Source organism: Mustela lutreola, chromosome 4 (assembly GCF_030435805.1).
Source record: "Mustela lutreola isolate mMusLut2 chromosome 4, mMusLut2.pri, whole genome shotgun sequence".
NCBI classification, from domain to species: domain Eukaryota; kingdom Metazoa; phylum Chordata; class Mammalia; order Carnivora; family Mustelidae; genus Mustela; species Mustela lutreola.
In genome coordinates this window covers 174,730,398-174,754,417 of record NC_081293.1, presented here as the reverse complement: position 1 = coordinate 174,754,417, position 24,020 = coordinate 174,730,398, and the positions used below count along the sequence as shown (strand labels likewise).

The window sequence follows — 24,020 nt, the reverse complement described above, 5'->3', positions numbered from 1 at the left end:
TAATTTTCATAAAAATATGTAACCTATGTTATATAATAGGTTTGTTATTATTGTGTTTAAATGAATTAAGAACTATTTCTAAATCTTTTTAGTTTTATTTTTTCTAATATTAAAAATACTAATAAATATAGTCCACATAACCACAAGGTCTTGGGGTCCTTAGCAAGTTTCAAAAGTATAAATAAATAGGTCTGGACATTAGGAGAAGGAAGGGGAAAATGAAGGGGGGAATTGAAGGGGGAGATGAGCCTTGAGAGACTATGGACTCTGGGAAAAAAACTGAGGGTTTTAGATGGGAGGTGGGTAGGGAGATGGGTTAGTCCGGTGATGGGTATTAAGGAGGGCATATATTGCATGGAACACTCGGTGTTATACACAAACAACGAATCATGGAACACTACACCAAAAACCAATGATGTACTATATGGTGACTAAAATAAATAAAATAAAAAGAGTGTAAATAGGTCCTGAGAATAAGTTTGTTAATCTCTGCCATAGACCAGAGTAATAGCATTTAGTAAAAATATCTTTATTTTTCCCATGTAATATAATTTGACTGTCACTTATAATTGTCTCCAATAAGAACACTATCTCAATTTGGTTTGATTATTTTGAGCATTATTATTGAAATGGTATAAGTTTTTTTTTACAGTAGCAGAATTTTCATCTCTTAAGTGAGACATTGGCTGTATTTCTAGTCAATCAATGCAAAGCTGTCTTTACAGTGTCTTAGTATAGTGCTTAATATAGAATAGGCACTCAATAAATATTATTGATTGGCAGAAAATGCGTTTAGCAACAAAGTCAATGTAAGTTCAAAAAAAACTATGAAAGCTAGGGGGAAAAAACCTCTACTTATTGCTTTATCCATTTGTGGGCATAATTCCTAGGTTTTATCCATTGCCACAAAAAACTCAGTTTGTGTCTTTCTTAACATTTAAAACACAAATATGTCTTCTAGGCTAAATGCCCACTTCTCTAGTAAAACATAATCACCACATACATTATATATCTTGAGTTAATGTAAGACTTTTCTCATGACATTTTGAGCACATAGGTCACAATATGCTTCTACCTTTTTCCCTCTGTACTTCACAACCAATTCATTTCTGTTACTTCCTCCAAATTTCTCACAAAATGGAAACTTAAAGAACAAAACTGTAACCAATCATTAATGAATGCCCACAGATTGAATAGGAACAGAAGGAAAGTAGCTGCTGCTTGTGAGGTCAGACCTTCTTACAAAAATTATGAAATCTCTGAGATCTTAATAAAATACCTTAACAAGAGGGCTCAGTTGGTTAAGCATCTATCTTTGGCTCAGGTCATGATCTCAGGGTCCTGGGGTCGAGTCCTGCATCAGGCTCTCTGATCACTAGGATGTCTGCTCCTCCCTCTACCCCTCCCCACTCTCATGGTTGCCCTCTCTCTCTCTCTCTTTCTGAAAACAAACAAAAAACCTTAACACGTATTTGGAATTTACTTTATTCTGGTTGTTTCAAGACAAATAATTTAGAAATACAAATTCTAAGTTATGTAAAACCCAATAAAAATGCATAGAATCATTTACTATCCTATCTACAGTTTGTTTCTGTAGTTCTATAGTTAGCAGTGAGCTAAAGAAAAAAGCAATTTTAGGGTGCCTGTCTGGCTCAGTCTGTTAAGCATCTGCCTTCGGCTCAGGTTATGATTCCAGGGTCCTGGGAATGAGCCCTGCATTGGGTTCCCTGTTCTGCAAGTAGCCTGTTTCTCCTTCTCCCTCTCCCTACGGTTCCCCTTATTTGTGCTTTCTCACTCTGTCAAATAAATAAATAAAATATTTTAAAAAAAGAAAAAAAATTAAAAAACAATAAAGCAAATTTAATAACAGTAAAATACTCAGCATTTGCTCTGTATCAAAGAGTTTTTAAATAAGCATTAGCTTATTTAATCTTCACAAATTAATCCTTTGACTATATTGTGTGTGTGCATGTGTCTGTGTATCAATCAGTGTGAACTACTCATATCCTGGTCCATTTGTGCTAATCATTTGCATATTTTTTAGCCCATTATCTGTAAAAAGGGGAGTCCTAGAACAATTCTCTGCTAGACTTGAATTCTAGCAGAGAGGAGAGAAAGGGAAAGCTGAGCAAAGAGAGGAAAGGGATTTAAATGAGGTTGCCAGGAGGATTATTGCCTCATAAAATGTAAATACTCACCTTAAATTTGTTGTTCTTCTCTGACTTCTGTAAATGCATATTCTTTTTCTTAGCTGGGTTTGCGAGTTGACAGTTTGCCCATGCATATTTGTAAAACTGGTCTTTCTATTTGACTTGAAAAAGATTCCTCTCTCTGTTGTAATAATATTTTAGCGAGAACTAGACTACAAAAAAATAATAGACTGCCCCATTCCAAAACAGTTAAGGGAATATTTTGTGAATTTTTTCATTATTACTGTAAGAGCATATATTACCATAATTTCTTATTTTGCTTATGTCTATTTCATATGCATTGCCTCAGGGACTAACTTTTATTATTTTTATCTACTCAGAATAGTGAATAGCTTAGAGTGGGTGCCCACAAAAATGTCTGTTCAATGAAAGAATGATTTCATCTGTGACTTGAAAGAGTTAATATCTTCCTTTCAGGTCAAATGCACAAATCAACTCTCTACCAGGAAACAGGCCACCTATAGCTATTCAGGTCACACACCTGTTTCTTTAAATATCATTGCCAAAACACATTTTATATTCTATTTTATTACTGTGCATCCATCTTTCCCTAGCATTAGAGGTGTTTCATTAAAAAGCAGTAAAAGTTCAATTTGTTTTTATATTCACCTTGAAAAAAGTAAAAATGAATCATTGAATAAGCTCATATGTATTTTGTATATTTATGAAATCGTATAAACCAATCATGGTCTTATATTATGAAATTGTACAAACCATAGTCTTATGAAATCGTACAAACCAATCAGTCATCATTTATTTAATTATCTGGGAGCATCAGTTGATTTATAATGACCTGAAAAGGTAATATTTAAGGTAGAAATTGTAAGCACAAAATTAAAAATATTAATCATGAACAATTAATGTTTAATGATCAGGTCGTCTTTTCAGGTTCCTTTTTCTTGAGCCATCCCTTAATTGGAGGCGAGGCAGGGAGGGTTCCTCAGAGACACATCCTTGGCCTTCTTCTCACTCTGAATACACGATTTCTGGCCCTAATCATCTGTATCTGTAGCTTCCACGAGCACTAATATGCTGACAATTCCCTTTTCCCCTAATAGGTTTGAGTACCAGCTTTGCATCTCCAGCTGAGCCTAGGATCTTTGTGATAGGCTCCTCAAAACTTCGTGTTTCTCCAAACCTATATGTCTCGTAGAAGTCCATATTTCCTCTATTATCAGTCAGATTACCCAAGCTGAGAACCATGTTCTTTCCTTAACCCTCTTCCTCAGCTTCCCATCCATGTTCTGATCATTCCTTTGCCTATCTCTTAAGCTTCCCTCTTCCCCTTCTCTCCTGTTTAAACTCAAGCCCTCATTGTTTCTCCACCAGATTTTCTTACTAACTTCACTGCCCTCACTGTGCTCCAGACTGATTCTTATGAGTTACAGATCACCTTAGGTTGTACCTTACTTAACCCTTTATGTATATCCCTGATTCCATCAGGATATGGTTTAAATTCCAAAGCATGACATAGAAGAACAAGATGCCTGCCCACTGTCCTGCTCAATGCTGAATTTGTCTCTGCCTGTTCTCTAGGCTCACCCTCTCCATCTTCATATATATCCTTCACTTCAGGCATGCCACTTTACTAGCTGTTCTCCAAATGTGCGAGCAATTTCACCCCTTTGCAAACGTGGCTCCTCCTGCCTCCAGTGCTCTCACCCTAGTAGCTCTGAATCATATTTCAAGACGTATGTCAGCATCCTTCCCTTACTCTGTCCTGTATGAGGTAGTTCTCTGTATTACCATATCTTTGGGGTTATTAGAACAATCATCAGATTGCAATATCAACATGTGTTTTTGTTTTTTAAAATAAGTTATTTTTTCATTTGTCATTCTTCAATCTACAAACTTAAGGTCCAAGACTATATGTTGTCCTTCTAAATATACTTAGCATGGTTTTAACATATGCTAGTTTCTTAAGCAATGTATGTTTAATTAACAAAATCCTTAAACATGTCCTTTGTTGTCTTTTTGGATATTTCTTTAATTATGCCCATTAAACCATTTTCATCTTCATAGAGAAAACACTGTAGAGCTTATTCTAAAAATTATTAGATATTTTCTAGTGGGGTCCCCCAAGGGTTCAAAAACCCTTAATTTGATAACTATTTTTGGTAGGAAGAGAATCATAAGCTAACACATCAAGTAGTATTAACTAACTAAAAAAGGAAACAAAAATATACCTTTCTTAGAAAAATAAGGGCAATAAAGCTGCTATATTTAAATTATACTTTTATGTTGCTAGAAATTATACTCTTATTTAGTTATCAGTTTAAAAAATAATACATTTAATATACTGACTTATAATCAGATTATAATAGAAAAAGCCACTATTTGGAACTAGAAAGGACTCACTATGTGGAGTCTTTGTTCCAACAGTTAGCTGTGTAGGAAGAGGATTCTCTAAGTCTCAGGTTCCTTATCTGTACAAAGGAACTAAACATGAATAACATTATGTATATAAAGGGTTTTGTGCAGTCATGGCTACAAAGCCCATAAAAGGTAATTGTCATCATCACCATCATCATCACTTTTTTTTTTTTTTAAGATTTTCTTTATATATTTGTTGGGAGGAGAGAGAGAGCACAAGCAGGGAGAGCAGCAGGCAGAGGAAGAGCAGGTCCCCGGTGGAGCAAGGAGCCGGATGCGGGACTCGATTCCAGGGTCCTGGGATCATGACTGGAGCCGAAGGCAGATGCTTAACCGACTGAGCCACCCAGGTGCCCCACCCCACCATCATCACCTTTTAACCAAAGGTTACTTTGGTCATATTAGATGGGCACATTTACAAAACTTCGCAAAAGTAATTTGCTGTGTATATGAGCAGTAGATACTATCACTTCAATGGGTAGGCTTGCCATTTATTATTCACCCTACCAAGCATAAAACATTATCTTTAAACCAGTTTCTGAGATTTCCTCTTCCTCAGCAGCTGGAAAACCGCCAGTAGTAATGCCCTCAATGAACATTTTATCACTGTGGGCATCCATTAAGGATTGATAAATAGGCAAGAGTCCCTAGGAGTAAATACCTCCTCGCTTTTTTCATTTTCTTTCTTTTCTTTCTTTCTTTCTTTCTTTTCTTTTCTTTTTTTTTCTTTTTTTTAACCCCCATCTAGGGAGAATGTCAGTAAATGCAGAAGGAAAGCCTCTCTCTTGTGTACCTAACGGTGGAAGTGGCTTGAAAGACTGCTTTTTTGGCCACAGAGTAGACAAGCTCAGAGGTTCCCCTTCGCTCCATAATCCTTCTGCCAGCTTGGCTACAGCACCCGCACCTTGTGTTGAATTCACTAGATTTCCTACCCGCCCCCCCTCCCCGTTCTCGGGATTAAGTACATCCGAAACAGAATCACCAGAACAAACTCCCGGGTGGTTCCGGCAGTGGGACCGAAAAATCTGTGCAGATAAGAGGCTTCAGGTGCAGCCTCAAGACGCCCACTTGAGGCCAGAACCAACAACGACCAAGTGTTTGTCCGTGTGCTCCGCGGGCTCGGCCAAATGCTAACAGTACTGGATACCGGGCGTGGGCTCAAATATTTGTTGGATATATGTCTGCGGCTGCACAACCTGTTTTGAGTCAACCGCATCCCAACCTACACTATAATCCGGTTATGTGTGAGCTGAACCCGAGTGCCATTTCGCAAATACAAAATCTATCTTGTTCATGCATCTGCGGGAATAAAAACAATTTAAAAAGGAAGCCTGGCGTGTTTTTTTTTTTTTTTCCCCCCTTCCCCTTGTCAAGAACGTTCCTCTGACTTTATAATTTGGACTAACAGCAGAAGCGTCAAACTGAGCAGAGCGAGAGACTTTTCAAAGTCTCTTCCCAACGTTATGTGGAGGCGAGCGGCTCAGGTCCCACTTTTACGCACTTGGGTTCAAGCCTGGACATCCGGTTCTGGTCTGAACGACGTTTTGTCCCCTCTCCTCACCTGCGCGGGGCGGAGGGTGGGGGAAGCTGTCCGGCCCCCGTCCACCCGTCCCTCGGGAGTCTGGTGGAAGAAAAAGGACGTGGGGTGGGGGTCAAGGCCGTGCAAGCACCCCCGGGTGTGCGCACTCGGAGCCCGCACACGCAGCCCCTCCCCGCCCGTGCACACTGCGCGCCCGGGTAGCCGGCACCTGGGCCCAGGCAGCAGCCGCGGCGCGCGCACGCGCACTCCACGACCCCGCGCCCGCTCAACATTTTATTCCACGTGTTGCTTGTTGTGGGAGCCACAGGTTCCCCACCTGCGCCCGGGCCCTCGAGCCGCCCCGCCTCTGCCCACCGGCGCGGCAGGATCACGGGGTTGGCCGGCCCCGGGCGGGCAGAGGAATTCACGAGGCGCTCACGTTCACCTCCAACGCTAACTCCGCCTATTTAATCCCGGCGGCTCCCCCTCTTCTCCTTTGGCTGCTGCCCGCCCCTTTCGCCCTGGTGGAAGGAAACATTCCGTCTCCAACTCGACGTGTCCGGAAAGCTCTGGCCAGTTTCCCTTTCGCTCTGCGACCGCGGCTGCGAGCCGCGCGGCTCCCTCCGACCGGCAGGCGCAGCTGCCGCGGGGTTGAGGCGCCTGGGGGCCGCGGGCCGAGCGGCGGGGCGCCCCGAGCACCATGCTGGACCCGTCTTCCAGCGAAGAGGAGTCGGACGAAGGGTTGGAAGAGGAGAGCCGCGATGTGCTGGTGGCGGCCGGCGGCTCGCAGCGGGCGCCGCCGGCCCCGGCTCGCGAAGGGCGGCGGGACGCGCCGGGGCGCGCGGGCGGCGGCAGCGCGGCCAGACCGGTGAGCCCCAGCCCCTCGGTGCTCAGCGAGGGGCGAGATGAGCCCGAGAGGCAGCTGGACGAGGAGCAGGAGCGGCGGATCCGCTTGCAGCTCTACGTCTTCGTGGTGAGGTGCATCGCGTACCCCTTCAATGCTAAGCAGCCCACCGACATGGCCCGGAGGCAGCAGAAGGTGAGTTGCACGCAGGACCAGCTGCCTCCGGCCGCCACTTCTTCCTTTCCGGAGTTTTCTCCCGGGAGAGCTCCGGGTCGCTTGCCCTCTGCCCTTGTTCAACGCGGGTACTAGTTTTGTTGGTCTTTGAGCTTCAAGGGGATTTTCGGGGGAGGGGGGAGACCGTGCTTGAGCCGGCTGGGTTTCGGGTTGCAGAGGACGCGTCCTCCCCCAGCCCCCTTTCCCGTCGGGTAGAAGCTGTCAGCTTGGCAGGAGTGAGACTCACCGCTGGCGCCGGCTGTGCGGTGGCTGCACCCGGTGGGGCTCCTTTTCGGCCAGGTTAGTATGCAACTCCCATAAACTTTAATTTCTAACGGCCATGGTGCATTCCTGTCCCCCTGCTTCAGCTGGAGCTGGGCTTCGCTCTGGGTGTAAATGATTGTGTAGTTAGGCGAAATGGGTGAAATCTGGACACTTCTGTTTGAAGTCTTCACTAGGGCGAGGGGTAGGAATTTTCCTCGTGAATAATAATAAAAAAGTTAAGCTTCCTATACCGCTGGAAAACTAGGACTTCAAATCCAAACCCTAGAGAAGGTACGCAGTTTTGTAGAGTTGCTGTAGGTGAGTAGTTCCTGGTCTGAGTCGGCCTAATGAAACGCACTATTGATGAAAAACAAAGGATTGGCACATTGCCCCTCAGTAAGGAATGCGGGTTTTTTTCTTTTCTCTTTTTTTAATCCCAAAGTGGTAAGGAATTTCAGGTGTAATGTCTGCCAACTTTAGTTTTAAAACCAGTTTCCAGGGGTCTAACGTACTGTAACAGATGAAAGTCATGACTCAAATTGCCCTAATCGGGTAAATGTTCCAAATAAAACATGTCTAGGAAATCTAATAGAATGCTGTACCTAAATGTTCAGGAAAAATATAACCATCTCCTTAGCTGGACAATATGTGGGGACCCAGAGAGCTTGTAATTTGCCCAAGGCATATCTAGCTGCATAGGTGTTTTCTGAAGTATTAAGCCTGTGAGCAATCTCTTAAAAAATTTGGAGAGCTTGTGAATTGCCTTCTGAAACACTGCTATAGCTTTCACTAAACAGTCTTCCCGCCACCCTCATTTATTCAGCCTTTAAAAACACCTAAAACTAAGAAGCGGTTTTGAACCTGTCATTCTCTGGGAGTACCTATGGGATGATTCTCTGTAGCTGTGGTCTAATTATACAGATCCTTCCAGAACCTAACCCTGTAGGTAATTCAGTCACAAGGCTGGAGCTGGAAAAGATGTATCCTGTAGGCAGACGACTCATTTTGCAGGAGAGCTGTATATCCAAGCACCATTTCCTAATTTCAGACCAATTGAGGGTCAGGTCAGCTGTGGCTACCCCATGGAGTTCTTGTGCACCTTCCATCCCACTCCTAGCTAAGTACTTCCTCACTGCTGCTTCTGTTGCTGTCACCTGTTGCTTCTCCACTCCATAGGTCAAGCAGCTTTCAACCTCAGTAGTCATTAACTAAGTGTAAGTATTGACCTATGTTCTCTGGTCCTATAGCATGCTTCTGAATGTCATCCAGTCATCACGTTGATCATTCATGCAGAATTTAAGCTTATTTTTGGTGTATTAAAGTGACTATGGTTAGACTAAGGGTATGCCTGTTCTGACTCTTCTGTAAAAAGTCAGTGGTAGCTGATCTATAAGGTGTGTATTTGTCGCATTTTGTTACTGAAACTTGTTCATAGCTGCAGATCTGATTCCTATTTAAAAAGTTCTTGCAGAACTTGAACTTTGAAACATTCACAATATGAAGGAAACGGCTATAACCTTATCCAGGTGTTACCAAATCCAAACAAAATCCTGTGTCTGATCTCTGCAAAAATGTTCGGCATGTTTGAAGACTTGAATTCTGTAAATGTGGAGAGCATTGCACGATGCATTCAGATTAGCCTGAGTTTTTATTAAGGGGGATGCCATGTAACAGTCGAAGTATGTATTTCCTATATTTATATATTTAAAGATTTTATTTATTTGACAGATCACAAGTAGGCAGAGAGGAGGAAGCAGGCTTCCTGCTGAGCAGAGATTCCCAATTTGGGCTCAAACCCAGGACCCTGGGATCATGACCTAAGCCGAAGGCAGAGGCTTTAACCCACTGAGCCACCTAGGCGCCCTGTATTTCCCGTATTTAAAAGGCTCCACATTTTTTCCCCCTCCTAACATGCTGCTTACTAAAGAGAGCTGGAGCATTTCTTGGCAGTAGTTTTCCTCCTAGGACAGTGAAGTGGGAATTTATATTCTTGTGAATTTGATGCACAAGTCAATTAATGCCAAAATCTTCAAGTCTTGAATTACACAGTTGGGTTGTATAAAAACAGCATAATTGCAAAATCACTAATCCATCGTATATTTTTATTCTCTATCTTCAAGTAGTCAGATACCTAGTAAAAGGATTTAAAGGCTCAAATGTTCCTGAAATGCATATTGCTGCTTACTTAAAACTTTGAGAATTTTAGAAACTTTCAGATTAAGATCTGAAAGTGTCTATAAATGACGGAAGAGCCATACCTGGACTATCCTCCCTCTGTTAAGGGCAGGTGAGTTTCTGTGAACTGCAGCTGATCTGCAGAGAGTATGGTTTCCCCCTTTCTTGGCTCTAAGGCCCACAAATTGAATTAGGGGTTTTATCCATGAGTTACTTGAGAAAGCTTAGTAGCATTAAACTCAGTTGACTAAAACCTGCCTTTCTTTGCTTTTGGCCAGAAAACTTCAACTCGGAGGAATGAGTGGCTGGCATATGCCACTTAGGTCCTGACTACTGATGACTGGACCCAGATACTGACAAAGCTTTGTACCCAGTGGTCCTACCACCTGAATGAACATATCCAGGGGTTCACATGTGATACAAATATGATGCAACCACTGATGGGGAAAGGACTTCAGCTGTGAAGTGCCTAAGCCTGATGCTTTTTTGCCTTGGTTACTTCTGCACCATCAGAATACTAGAGCCTGTATATAGGACTCTAGATCTTTTTTTTAAAAGATCTAAACTTTGTATGACCTTGCATTACTCTAGGTCTTTGGTTACAGGTGGGATCAGTGTTGAAGCTACAAAACAATAACACAGATAATCAGATCTGTTTCATTATAAGGCAAATTAAAAGGCAATTTGTCAAGCCTTTGGAAAACCGGGGACCGCACAGGAGAAAACCGGTGGTGTCCATGGTGATTAGAAGGTAGGAAGAGTCTGACAAACATAATGGCCACCATAACAGAGGTTAAGTACTTTCACTCATACAGATATGGACTTAGACTACAGGCCATCATTTAGAGCTACATTCTAAATGTATAGGACGTAATGTACTAATGTACTAATAGTTTAGCTGGGTGGTTACATGGTTTTTGTTTTTATTGAATTTACTAAAGTCAGCTGTTGAAGTAGCCAGCTAGTTAGAAATGAACAGGAATTGGGTTGCTGGGGTGGCTGGGTTAAGTGACTGCCTTCAGCTCAGGTCATGATCCCAGGGTCCTGGGATTGAGCCCCACATTTGGCTTCCTGCTCAGTGGGGAGCCTGCTTCTCCCTCTCCCTCTACCTGCTACTCTCCCTGCTTGTGCTCTGTCAAATAATTCTTAGAGGGGGGGGGGAACCACGGGGGGGGGGCACCTGTGTAGCTCAGTGGGTTAAGCATCTGTCTTTGGTTCTGGTCCTGATCTCAGGGTCCTGGGATCGAGCCCCACATCAGGGTCTCTGCTCAGCAGGGAGCCTGCTTCCCCCCTGCCTCTGCCTACTGCTCTACCCCCTTGTGATCTGTCAAATAAAATCTTAAAAAAAAAGGCCCCTGGATGGCTCAATGGGTCAAGCCTCTGCCTTCAGCTCAGGTCATGATCCCAGGGTCCTGGGATCAAGCCCCGAATTGGGCTCCCTGCTCAGCGGGGAGCCTGCTTCTTTCTCACTCCCCCTGCTTGTGTTTCTTCTCCCTGTGTGTCTCTCAAATCTTAAAAAAAAAAGTGTGTAATCATTTTGTATATGAATCATATACTTCTGTTCTTTGCATTTTGTGTGCATGGCCACTGTAATCACAATAAATTGTGACTTATTAAACCTTCACAGGGAATAATCATTCCCACCACTTTGCATAATTTACCTCTAATTCTAAGTTTGAGGAGTGTATACAAATACTGTGAAATCACACGGTTGTGGGGGAAGTAAGCCATTAGGTAAAACTGATCAGGAAGAGTGCATTGTAGGGAAATAGTATTAGGTGAAAAAGGGGGCTTTCCTAGAACTGACATGTTCCGTTACAATAAAACAGCCATTTTAATCTCTGGATAGTCCATTAGGTTTTTAACATTGTGATTGCTTTGATCACCCCCCGCCCCCCACACCAAGTTCAGGGAAAGAACCAGTTTTCTAGGAAAAAAACCCTATAGGTTTACAAAGGTTGAAAATTCCTTACCTTCCACTAAGAGCCCTTGTCTTAGTGTTGCCCCTCTTTGGTGCCAGAGGTACATCTGTGGCCTGGATGCATTCTTAGAGTGTATCTTATAAAAACCTCGTCTGTATACATGGACGTGTCGGATTTACTCGAGTTTCAAAGAATTAGGTATAGTTTGGGGAAAGGGAACAAAAGTAAAGTCATCTCATCTTTGGAAACTAATGTTCTTAAACCTTTTTTTTTTTTTTTTTGGCCTTATTTTAGAAAGCAAATGTGCATGGGGGGGGTAGAGGAGGAGGGAGAATCCCAAGCAGAAGCCCCCCCCCCCCAACTGTGAAGCCTAATGAGGGGCTCAATCTCATGACTCAAACCCTGAACTGAGCTGCAACTGAGAGTCAACATTCAACCCACTGAGCCACCCAGGCACTCCCCCAACCCTCCATGTTTTTGAGATTTCCAGGATCCCTCCCCTAACCCCACCCTGCCCATAAAAAAGCCATCAAAATGGTTATACCTGTTGGTATAGAACAAAGGATTGCCAAGCAAAACTTTGTTAATGCCTCTGTCAAACCCAAGAGACCGTGTAGGAGCCCCGTTGTATGCCTTGCTTTCTTGTTTGCAGATTTCCAGCAGATGATGTGAAAGTCTTAAAAAGCCACCCTCTTCGGGAGTTAAGATAATTCATTCCATGTGCTCTCAGCCTTTGGTACATGATGATACAAATGTTGAAGGGTTGGGTTATGTTGGCTTTTAATCGGAAATACGTGGTCCTCTGGGGAACGAGGTGGGAACGGCACTGAAGAACCTCAGACTGACTTCAGCGTCTCAGGCAGGCGTGTGTTGCTTCAGTTCCTTTAACCCTCCCCAGGGTATCTTGAGACCTTTGCACTTAATTTAATGGAATGAGTTGTGCTAATGAGAACGCCAATGGATTAAGTGATACTGGTCTTTGCTGCTTTCAAAAATGAAATCAGAGGCAATTGTGATATAGTGAAGCTGAAGTAGAATAACGTAATCCTGTTTTTCCTCTCTAGTTTTTTTCCTTTTAATGGAAACCGTTTCCCTGTATACTCACAAGATAAATAGCACGATTTGTAAGGTCATTAAAGAACTTTAAACTGAAAGCGAATTGCCAGGTTATGAAATATGGAAATTCTGAGTGGAAAATCCCACCAGTTACCATTTGGTAGTGAGGCAGGCCTCTTGAGTGATTGTGCTATTTTATATAATATTTCAAGTTGATTTAGCTCTTTGGAAGAAGTGGTGGGTCATGTAGTCTTGGGTGCTTCCATTCTTAGGCTATATCTAATGACCAGTGGATGAATCATTGGAACAAAGGACATCTTCCCAAAGTTAAAAATGTTTAGGAATCAAATTATGAAACTATTGTCCTAAATTGGTAACACTTCATTTTAGGACTGCTGTATTGGTCCCTTTGTTTCAAAGTCAGCTAAGGAATTTGGTGGGATTTCCTTTCTTTAAAAACAACCCCCCCCCAAGTCCAAAAACCTGTGATTTCTGTCTTTAGCAGTGTGTTAGAATTACCTGGAGAGCTCTTAAGAATCCCATCACCCAAGTTGCACCCCTGACTAATGAAATCAATCTCTGAGGTTGCAGTTTTATTTTTTAAAAGCTTTCCATTGGAGAGAGAGCTGGAGGAAGAGCGGGAGAAGCAGGCTCCCTGCTGAGCAAGGAGCCCAATATGCAGCTTGATCCCAGGACCCTGGGATTTTGACCTGAGCTGAAAGCTGACTGAGTCACCCAGGCTCCCCAATGTGGTAGTTTCAAAGCTTTCTAGGTGATTCCAGTATAAAAACAAGGCTAAAAACTGCTACTGTTTGTTAAGACTACTGGGCTTATTTTAATCTAGGCAAGGTGAAAGTATTTGCAGTAATGAGATTACTGTGTAATTAAACCCATATTCCATATTAAGGTAAAGGCAGTAGGGATGCTCTAAGGGTGGAAGCAACATATCCGAATATTCTAGACTCTATTGAACCAATACAGTGGGAGATCAGTACATAGGAGACTTCTAAAAGGTCTTTAATTAGGTAATATACAAGAGGCAATTAAATTGCAATTGTGTAATCACTGTAGAACCACAGATCACAGAATTAGCAACAGAAAATGTAGGATGCTCAGGGTAAGCCTGAGTGTTGCCTTCCATCCCGAAATAAACTGGGAGAGTAGAGTGAAATCTGAGTAGGAGTTGACATGAGTAATGTCTAACTGAAGAGTAAATTCACCAAGGTCTTTTCAAGATCATTAGTGGGAGAAATATTTCCCCTGTGTATGCGGTAGTAGTGCATAAAGATCTTTCAAAAAGTGAACCTCCTAAGGCATTCCTAAATGTGTTCTGAGTGAAGTGCTTAAATTTCTTGTTTAAACAGTTCTAAGTCTTTTGATATTTTTCTGTGCAGTCTTTTGGCAAAATCTTAGTGTAGAAAACCTATTTCAAGTTATATAAGTGTCAGGTCCGTGTTGTATACCTGAAATGAACATTGTGTATCAACTATAATAAATAACAGATTAAAAAAATAGCATTAATGGGTTAAGTTGGTTTGCATTTGGGAGTTTATTTGTAGAGTATCATGGATGGTCTTCTCGAAACTTTATATCCTCACCTTGTAAACCTTATGGTTTGAATATTTTCATTTTCTAACCTGGTTAGTGATGAATCTTTACAATGAAAATGTTATTGGGGCAAAGGCTATGAACAATTTAAAGACTATCTTTCCAGTCTGGTAGCTGAGACGATTGTTAACTTGCTCTTTGCTGATTGTGAGGATGAATGTATGTGTATGGTCTAACATCCTTTTCGCATTTTTTTATCGAGATCCTGGTTTTCCTGATGGGAACGCTTATCAATATGTTGAGGATAGCGTTCCATTGTGGAAAGGCTTTCTTTAATAGGTCTCTTACTGTTTTTAGATATAGTTTATTTATTTTTTTCCTTAACATTTATTCTCTTCAACAACTTCCCATCTAGAATTGTTTGAAGCAGGGAGTTGACTTACTCCCCCAAATGGCTAAGCAATTCTTGCAGCCTAATTGATTATGCTCTACTTCCATTACCGAGCTATAAGGCAAGTTCACATTGTTTCCTTCGTTAACTCATTGGTCAAATATTTATTGAACCTCTACTTAACACTACCAGATGTTTTGGAAATTCAGTAAAGAACAAAACCAGCCAAAATCCCGCTCACAGGCTAGTGTTATAGGCTGTGTATGTTTTTCTTTACATCTTTCTCTAGGTTACTTATTCTAACTGATCTAGCTCTTCGTATTGCTAGTACCATGTAACTTTGATTTAGGATAATCCTGTTTTAATAACCTGATGGGATTAATTACCATTTGTCAAATTCTTTTCATCCTATTCCACTCTCCCCCTTCTCCCCCCTTTTAAAATTGTAGCAGTAGAGCAGCTTTTTGGAGATCATGTCTTCAGAGGGCTTGGGCTTCATTCTTCAGTAGTATCCATACATTGTGTGAGGAAGGCTTTTCCTTTCTCTGGGTCCTGGTTTTATCACTTGTAAAATGGAGATAATGGCCCCATAGAATTCGTGTTATAATTAAATTAGATGACCTATAAAAAGTGCTTAGTTTAGTGCCTGCTGATGTGCATTCTCCAGGCTACGTGCTAGCATTTTTTTTTTTTTTTTTTTGTTAAGGGGGTTGGGGGAAACTATGACACTAAATTCAGTCTTCGAGCAACATAAACATCACCTCAGTTAGTAAAGCCTCTTACTTATGTCTTTGTGATGTTTTGTAGGTTTTCTTATATAGACCGAGGTTTATAACCAAGGTTATCTTGAAACATTTTAAAATTTTTTTATTGTGGCTTATCTTTTTCTATTACTATTATAAACTAACTTTATTTTAAAATTTTTTTTAAACTTAATATTCTTTAAAGATTTTATTTGAAAAAGGGAGAGATAATGAGAGATAGCATAGGCAAGGGTTTGGGGGGCACAGAGAGGGAGAAGCAGAATCCCTTGCTGAGCTCTGGATCCCAGGACCCTGGGATCATGACCTGAGCAGAAGATAGACGGTTAACCGACTGAGCCACCTTGGTGCTCCTAAACTACGTTTTAACTGATCATGTTCCTCTATACTACTGATGGCTTCAGTAATGATTACCTGATCTTCTAGATGGTCTTTGTGGGTGCTTGAATCCTGATAGTAATGACTTGTCCTATCAAATAGCTCTACCTTTTGTTGATGTCACTAGTAAAAATGTTCATAATAGTTTATTTTTTGCCATACCTTTGTCTTGATCCAGGCTTTATGGAGGAGTGCTTCTGGTATTATACCAAGGAATATACTGTATTTTAGGATGTTCTTTATTCTATTTTTTCATTACATTAAAAGGATAAAGCTATCAGGAATTGACTTTGAATGTTATCAAATTACTCTGTGACTAGTTTTAATATTGTTAAATCATATTTACATTTCTAGGATAATTGCTCCCTGATTGTGATTCTTATTTATCTTTTTATTTTTAAAGATTTTATTTATTTGACAGAGACACAGCAAGAGAGGAAACACAAGCAGGGGAGAGGGAGAGGCAGGCTTCCCTCTGAGCAGGGAACCCCATACAGGGCTCCATCCCAGGACTCTGGGATCATGACCTGAGCTGAAGGCAGACACAACGACCGAGCCACGCAGGTGCCCCTGATTGTGATTTTTAAAACACTTGATTTCCCGTTCCCTAGACTTCCACTTTATTTTTTTGCCTCTATTCAGAAAGGTATTTCATTTTCTATGCTGGCTGTTGTAACAGGTTTGATTTTTAAGGAATAGTACTGAATATATTAATTTTGCTCAAGAATTTTTTTTTGTATGTAAGGTAGCAGATGCTTGTTTGACAGAAGAAAGAATTCACTCATGAAATTAATAGAATCTATTTTGAATTTTTCCTCTTTATCCTATGAGATATTTTACTTATTCTACATTCAAATGTGAACATTATGACTTCAGAAAATTGGCCATTGGTTTTCAAGTATATTAACGTAGTTGGACATATCTCTTTTGTTTTCTTTACAGTTTTCAGTCTTCAGATTTTATTCTCTTTAAAAATTGGCTTGAAGGGCATCTGGGTGGCTCAGTCAGTTAAGCGTCTGCCTTGGGCTCAGGTCATGATCCCGGGGTCCTGGGATCGAGCCCCGAGTTGCTCAGCAGAGAGCTTCCTTATCACTCTTCCTCTGACCCAATCCCCTGTTTGTGCTCTTGGTCTCAACAGAGTATGTGTGCATACTCTCTCAGTGAAAAAATAAAAACTTTAATAAAAATTGGATAGCCCAGATATTTTTTCAAAAATATGTGTTAACTTCATAAATTGTTTTATAGTTTCTATTTGCCTAAGGGTGGTTTTTAAATTTTTTTATTTTTTTTTTGTGGCAGGGAGGGCTAAGTAAGGAGAGCTATAAGGTGGTTCTTTCATCTGGCAGCTTTATTAGGATCCTTTTCTGCTTTGTAATGAAAATATATGAAGCTATGAATTTATCTCTAGATACAGTTTGGCATTGTCTGTAATATTAAATTTTTGCTAAATGTTATTTTTTCTTGAACTGGTATTAGCATAGTTAACTAGAATACTAAAAAAAATTTCTAGTGTTGGGGCGCCTGTGTGGCTCAGTGGTTTTAAGCCTCTGCCTTCGGCTCAGGTCATGATCTCAGGGTCCTGGGATCGAGCCCACATTGGGCTCTCTGCTCAGCAGGGAGCCTGCTTCCTCCTTTCCCTCTGCCTGCCTCTCTGCCTACCTGTGATCTTTCTCTGTCAAATAAATAAAGCCTTAAAAAAAATTTCTAGTGTTGAGGTTTTCTCTTTAATTTCTGATTTTATGTTGACCGTGCGATTCAGTGAACAACTTTTTTTGTAGTATAATTAGTAATAAGGTTTTAATTTTAAATATTTATTTAAAGATTCTATTTATTTGACAGAAATCACAAGTAGGCAGAGAGGCAGGCAGAGAGAAGGGGGAAGCAGGCTCCCCGCTGAGAAGAGAACCAGATGTGGGGCTCGATCTCAGGACCCTGAGATCATGATCTGAGCTGAAGGCAGAGGCTTAATTCACTGAGCCACCCAGGTACCCCTTATTTTTTAGAGTGTAAGTGAGGGTGGGGGCAAAGCCGAGCACATGGAGCAGAATCCGAGCTCACTGTGGGGCCCCACAAAGGGCTTGATTACATGACCTGGAGATTATGACCTGAGCTGAAATCTTCTGATGTGTAACCAAATGAGCCATCCAGCCACCCCCACTTACTATTAAGATATTTTATATTACAAATGATGTGGCAAATTTTCTGACTTTGGGATTTTTTTTATAAATCTAATAATTAGCTTTATAGTAATCATTCCTATCTCGTCATTTTTTAAAAGATTTTATTTCTTAGACAGCAAGAGAGGGAACACAAGCAGAGGGGAGCGGGAGAGGGAGAAGCAGGCTCCCTGCCAAGCATGGAGCCCAATGCTGGGCTTGATCCCAGGACTCTGGGATCATGACCTGAGCCGAAGGCAGATGCCCAATGACTGAACCACCCAGGTGCTCTTTTCTTATAATTTTTATAGTGAGTACATTACTCTGCTATAATTGTATCTTTACTTTATTTCCAGAAGTATTTAACTCCTATATATTGATGCCAATTTTTTTTAAACATATAATGTATTTGTTTCAGGGCTACAAGTCTGTGATTCATCAGTCTTGGACAATTCACTCCCCATAGCGCATACCCTGCCCAATGACCATCCCCAGCTGCCCCATCCCTCCCTCCCCCCTCCCCTCCAGCAACCCTCAGTTTGTGACCTGAAATTAAGAGTCTCTTATGGTTTCTCTCCCTCTGGTTTCGTCTTGTCTCATTTTTCTCTCCCTTCCCCTGTAATCCTCTGTCTTGTTTCTCAAATTCCTCATATCGGTGAGATCATACGATACCTGATTGATTATTTTGCTTAGCATAATACCCTTTGGTTCCATCCACGTCATTGCAAATGGCAAATTTTGTTTTTTTTTTTATAGCTTCATGGTATATATATTCACATCTTTTTTATCCATTCATCTGTCGATGGACATCTAGGCTCTTTCCATAGTTTGGCTACTGACATTGCTGCCATGAATACTGGGCTGTTGATCCCAAATTCTTAATAGTGTAAAGTAAGTATATAATTAAAGGAAGCTCCTTTATCACTGATTTTAATTCATTTAGTGTGGTGGTAGACCAGAATTCTTTGTCCACCTTTAAAGTTGAAATTAAACTGTTGGAGTCTCAGATATGGATATCCATAATCTACTTGATTCTGTTCACCTGTATGTACATGTAAACACATAATCTGCATATGCATACATGCATACACATTTTGAGGTTATTTTATATTGAGAAGAATGAATACAACAATTTTTGCCAAGTTTTTGGCAATGACGGTTTCAAGCTCTTATAAAAGCAATGTTTCCATCTTTTCTGTTTTTTTTTTTTGTTTTGTTTTCAGTTTCCTTTGCTTTTTGTTTTGTCTTTACTCTATGACATTTGAACTCTCCGATCCTGGAGGCAGGGACGCAGAGTGACAGGATATAAATCTTATGCCTTCTTCATGGTTGTGCTTACGGTTTTGATTCACTGGGCAGAGCATGTGTGTATTTTAAGTAGCTTATGTGTCTCTGGTTTTCTTCATGGATTATGAAGTTTGTGGACGTTCCTCTGAATGGGTTTCAGTTTTATATTCAGTTGGTGGTGTTTCCTTTAAAGATACTTTTATGTATCTGCATGAATATTGGAAGATGGGAAAATTAAATTCTGCTCTGAAACCTGTATTTTTATTACTTTCATAAATTTTAAGGAAATATATTCCAAATTTTATTTAAAGAGATGAGAATCTTATTTTCATTTAGTTTTCTAGAAAATGATCTAAAACTAAAAACACTGCTTTAGCCAAAAAGGCTTATGAAATGCTGAGTGTCCTCAGGAACCATTCTGAACTGTAACAAGACCACTATTGGCTACATTTGTGAAGCTCTGGTTTTCCTAACCAGAAGGACTTATGTATTCTTGAGCAGTGGGAGGTAGGGAGCTAGAAGGCATGTTCTTGTTCTCTCAACCCTGCTTCAACTAGAGGGCCACCATGCCTTCCATGGTAGAACAGTATGCCTGAAATGACTGGGGGAGGATAAAATGTCCAAATAACCTTCATTTTTCATAATTTTGGTTCAAGTGTATAATTCCATAAGAATTCCTATAAATCCTAGATTTTGGCCTTTATTTCCTTCTTACTCTTAGAAATATGTGAGAGAAGTGGTGTGGGGATACACTGTTTAATCTAGGACAGATCATGCCATAAGGGAGCTAAAATATAATACACGAGATGTTGAATTTCATGTCCTTCAAATAACGTAGAGACCAAAAGGACACTTGTTTGTAGTTTAAGGAGTAATTTGGGTACAAGAGGTAAATTTGAGAATTGTTTTGTGTATTTTAATTGCAAGCGTGGGCCTGGATGATGTGGTAGAAAAATGAACCCAGCAAGGAGGTTTTAATGCTTTGGTCTTAGAACTTTAGGGTTTAAGGGGGAGAGAAGGTTGAGTTGATAAAGGAGATGGAGAAGGGGCAGCTGATAAAGAAGAAAACCAGCGTGGTCTACCTCACAGACTGAGGAAAGAACTATTTAACACAATGAAGTAGACAACAAGGACAAGTGCTACTGGGAGGTCAAATGGGATGGGGACAGGAAAGGCTATTTGGATTCAACAATATAGAGCTGACACTACCAGCTCGTTTTAGGTTTAATTTCAAAACCCACTTTTCATGTTATTTCTAAGCTGTAATTCATATGCTGAATTCAGCCTTTCTTAGATTATCTGACGAACAGCTTGAGCTCTACATGGTAGCTTTGCCACCCAAAACTAAGCTTCAGTGCTGTTCTTTGTATAGACTGTTGTGTAGAGCAACGATATAAATATAAACGTATAGATGTACATGCATATGTATTGTGCTTTATAAAAGTGAGATTAAAATGATAAGCACAGGTTTCAAATGTGGTACAACTGAGATCTACATGAAGTATGCTGCGAAGAGCAGATTTTTAGATGTAAGTTGGCATTTACTGAGTTTAGTAGTTCTTAATTTCAATGGGTTGTAGAACTATCAAAGACTTTGTGCAGATGCTAGAAAAAGTGGGATGGAAGATGGTTAATACTCTAAGCTTGTTGGCAATCTCTCTCCCCTCCTGTGTTGCCCTTCCAGTTTCCTCTTTGCTTTTACAACCTTCACTCTTGTTTATGGGACGCCACTAGCTGTAGCAGAGCAGGGTTCTGCCGTTGTCCTCTCTAGATTGCTGTCTGATGTGCAAAAGGATAGCTACTTCAGGATGCTGTGAAGATCACAGAAAACTTCTGAAAAGTACCTAGCACAGTGCCTGGCATGGAGTTGATCTTCAAAGGGTGGAGGTGGTGGTTGTTTCTGTTTTCTCATTTTCACTTAGAAAAACGTTCTATAAAGCCTATTACATTTAGGCAGTAAATATCGAGGCAATATTTAAGCAGGCATTGCGTACTAGGCTTTAGGTTAGGTACTGGGAATGTAGGTGTGGACAAAACAGCCCTCATGAAAGTTCTAGTAGAGTAGATAATAATCAGCAAGAGCATACGTAAGTATTGAGAGATGGTCACTGTGGAAGGGGGTTTGGCATCTGGGCTACTTTAGGGTGTTCAGGGAAAGGCTCCCTGAGGAGCAGAAATTGGTTGAATTAAGCCAGAGTGTTTGAGCCACTTGAAAATGGGGTGTAGGTGAGAAAGAACATCTGGGTGGCATTACCAGCAAGTATGAAGAGCTTTGAGGTGGAATAAAATTAGGAAGAACAGCAAAGAAGTTATGGTGGCGAGAGTGGGATGAGCACCGGAAGGTAGAGAAGGCGTAAGTCTGGGGCTTGTAGGCATGGGGAAGCTCACCTGCATTTTGTAAGTCCTGTTAAGATGTTCAGAATTCAAGGTTGGGAAGCCATTGAGTTTTGATTTGATACAGGAAATGACCAGATTAAAAAATCTAAAAGGATCTTTGACTTGAAAATACACTCCATAACTCCAGCGGCCACCATTTATGTGGAATTTAATGCACGCCCTTAGAGTTGTATAGCCTTGAGAATAGGCTATGGGGGCAAGAGTGGAAGTGGGAAGACCGGTTAGGAGGTTTGGGCAATGGTTCGGGTTTGAATAGGATGGTCACCTCAGAGGTGATATATAACATAGGAAGTATTTACTCCATGTTATAGTGTATTTGAGCTTAAATAATCAGTATGGTAAAATAGTGCTACTTTGAGATTATAATATGCGGAGACTGGGCTATTATTTATGTAGTTAAACACAAAACTTGTGGGGCTTAGAATTAGTCTGTCTGTGCCTCTGCATTGCCAGTCAGCTTTCTAGAAGGAGCCTTTTTAACTCTTCACATTTTCTTTTTCCTTTTTTTTTTTTTAAGTTCTGGGAAATGCTTTTTAAACCGAAAGATCCACACCACATTCTCCTATTCTTTCTAGACTTTAGCCATTACTTCCTGTAGAATACACAGTGGGGAGGGTCTGCTCACTCCTACAAGCACCTGGCTTCTTTTCTTCTACTTGGAATGTGTTTCTTTATCATTATTGGTTTCTGCTGGTTGGTTCCAAAATGTTATCCCTTTCTTACAAGCAATAGAATTTTTAGGCACTTGGCTGTCTGGCTGAAGACGACATTTCTTATCTTGCCCTCCGCTTCTCTTTCCTTTTATCCATGGGACGGAGCGTGATTGCTCAGTGTGTGTGGGTCAAGAACCTAGCTCTGGAGGAGCTTTATTTCTCCCACATGAGAACAGGACCACGTCCCGTGGCTTCATCAGTTTTGATGAGGAATTAGGTAGTCTTTGTTTTTACACAATTCCGGAAGACCAGCTACAGACTTGAAATTTCACTGAAGGCAGGAAGCGAGTCTTACCAGAATAAGAGCAAGTATGTAGCAGACAAATCTTGTCCAAAATTGTTGGTGGCTGGGGAACAATCAGAATCTGATACTTTTTCCAGCTTTTGTAGTTGGCCATAGCCAGAAGACGGATTTCAGAGTAGTGGGGTATGAATGGAAGTGTCGGGTGCAAATGTATGGGCCATTCTCTGTGATGGGAAGGAAACCTTCTTCTCTACTTTTAAGGTCTTCAGGCTGGACTAAGAAATTTACATGAGACAGACCAAAAAGAGAAAAAAGGTTTATTGCATGCACACAGAGGCCCAGTAATTGGAGACATAAATGACTAGGGCAGTTTTTCATTTTTTAGCCAAAGATAAATTGGAGGAATTGACAGGACAAAGAAATGAACTCAGGGAGCTTCAATTAGTAAGAAATTCTAAACAGAATTCTGGCCAAGGTAGTAAGTTAGTTAAAAAAAAAAAAAAGTTGTTTGTATAGCTTTCCAGGCCCTAAATTTCTCATCTCTAATGATAAAGTTATGTTTACTTCCTGGCACAGGGAGGCTACATCTTGGGTGAGATGACTTCCTGCTGTAAGGGGATAGAAGGTCTGATTGTCCTCCATGCAGAGGCTGTCTCAAGTAACTTGAATATGCCAGGGGCATCTGGGGTGGCTCAGTTGCTTAAGCATCTGACCCTTGATTTCGGCTCAGGTCTTGATCTTGTGAGACTGAGCCCCGTGTGGGGGCTCCATGCTCTGTGGGGAGTCTGCTTGGAATCCTCTCTTCCCCTATGCCCCTCTCCCTTAAAAAAATGCCAGAGTGGCTCATCTTGGGGCAGCCTGCCTCTTGGGCTCTACACCTAAAATAAGAGGGGCATGTCCCCACTGCCATCTCCTCTGTCCTTGCCCACTGGCCGGAAGAGCCGGCTCTCTCTGGCAGTTACAGTAGACATTTGGATGAAGACCTGGTTCTACTTGAGGACAGCACAGCAGCCATGCTGGGCAAGAGAGACCCCACCTCTCACTCTTCTGCAAGAGTGAGGAGTGAACTTCTGTTCATGTGTATTCTTCAAGCTACTTGATTTTTGCTTGCTAAGGTGGGCTGTTCTGTCCATGCTCTAACGACAGTTAGTCCCGTTAACAGAAACAACCAGCTGTTTTGTTTCTTGTCCTGGTGTTTGAGGCAGGAGACGCTCCTCTTGTCACCATGAGGGGGAGAGTGCAGGGATTTCAGATGCTGGAATTTAAATCCATTGCCAGCAACACCTGCAGCTAGACCCTTCTCTGAGTAAAATGCCCTCCGAGGGTTAATTTTATCTTTAAGAATCCTGAAGATTCTGTTTGAGTAGGTGACTCTAGAACCTGAAAGATACTGAGTGGAGTTTATATGAAGACTCTTTTACTGGGAAACCGCCTAGTATGCGTTGGTTGCAATTCTTATAATACTTGAAAAAAATACTTTTTTTTTTTTTGAGTTCTTGTTTCTCTATTTTTGTCTCCCTTCATTATCTCTTTAAATTGTTGCAAATTATAAACCAGTGATTCTCAATG

At 41.2% G+C, this 24,020-nt stretch overlaps 1 protein-coding gene and 1 long non-coding RNA gene across 22 annotated transcripts in view; one reads left to right on the top strand and one right to left on the bottom strand.

The window, feature by feature from the left end:
- Positions 1-2,628, bottom strand: part of LOC131829692 (uncharacterized) — a 33,913-nt gene extending 31,285 nt beyond the window's left edge. The window contains exon 1 of the long non-coding RNA XR_009352956.1: positions 2,199-2,628. This is a non-coding gene — a long non-coding RNA (uncharacterized LOC131829692). The remainder of the gene's footprint in view (positions 1-2,198) is intronic.
- Positions 2,629-6,638: 4,010 nt separating this feature from the next.
- Positions 6,639-24,020, top strand: part of CADPS2 (calcium dependent secretion activator 2) — a 533,537-nt gene continuing 516,155 nt past the window's right edge. For 3 of the 21 annotated variants that reach the window (XM_059171709.1, XM_059171719.1, XM_059171706.1), the window contains exon 1: positions 6,678-7,141. In XM_059171709.1, coding sequence (XP_059027692.1) covers positions 6,803-7,141 — 339 coding nt within the window. In that variant the 5' untranslated portion in view covers positions 6,678-6,802. Of the gene's footprint in view, positions 7,142-24,020 lie in introns of all 21 variants that reach the window. The other 18 variants (XM_059171710.1, XM_059171703.1, XM_059171720.1 and 15 more) reach the window with 14 other exon arrangements.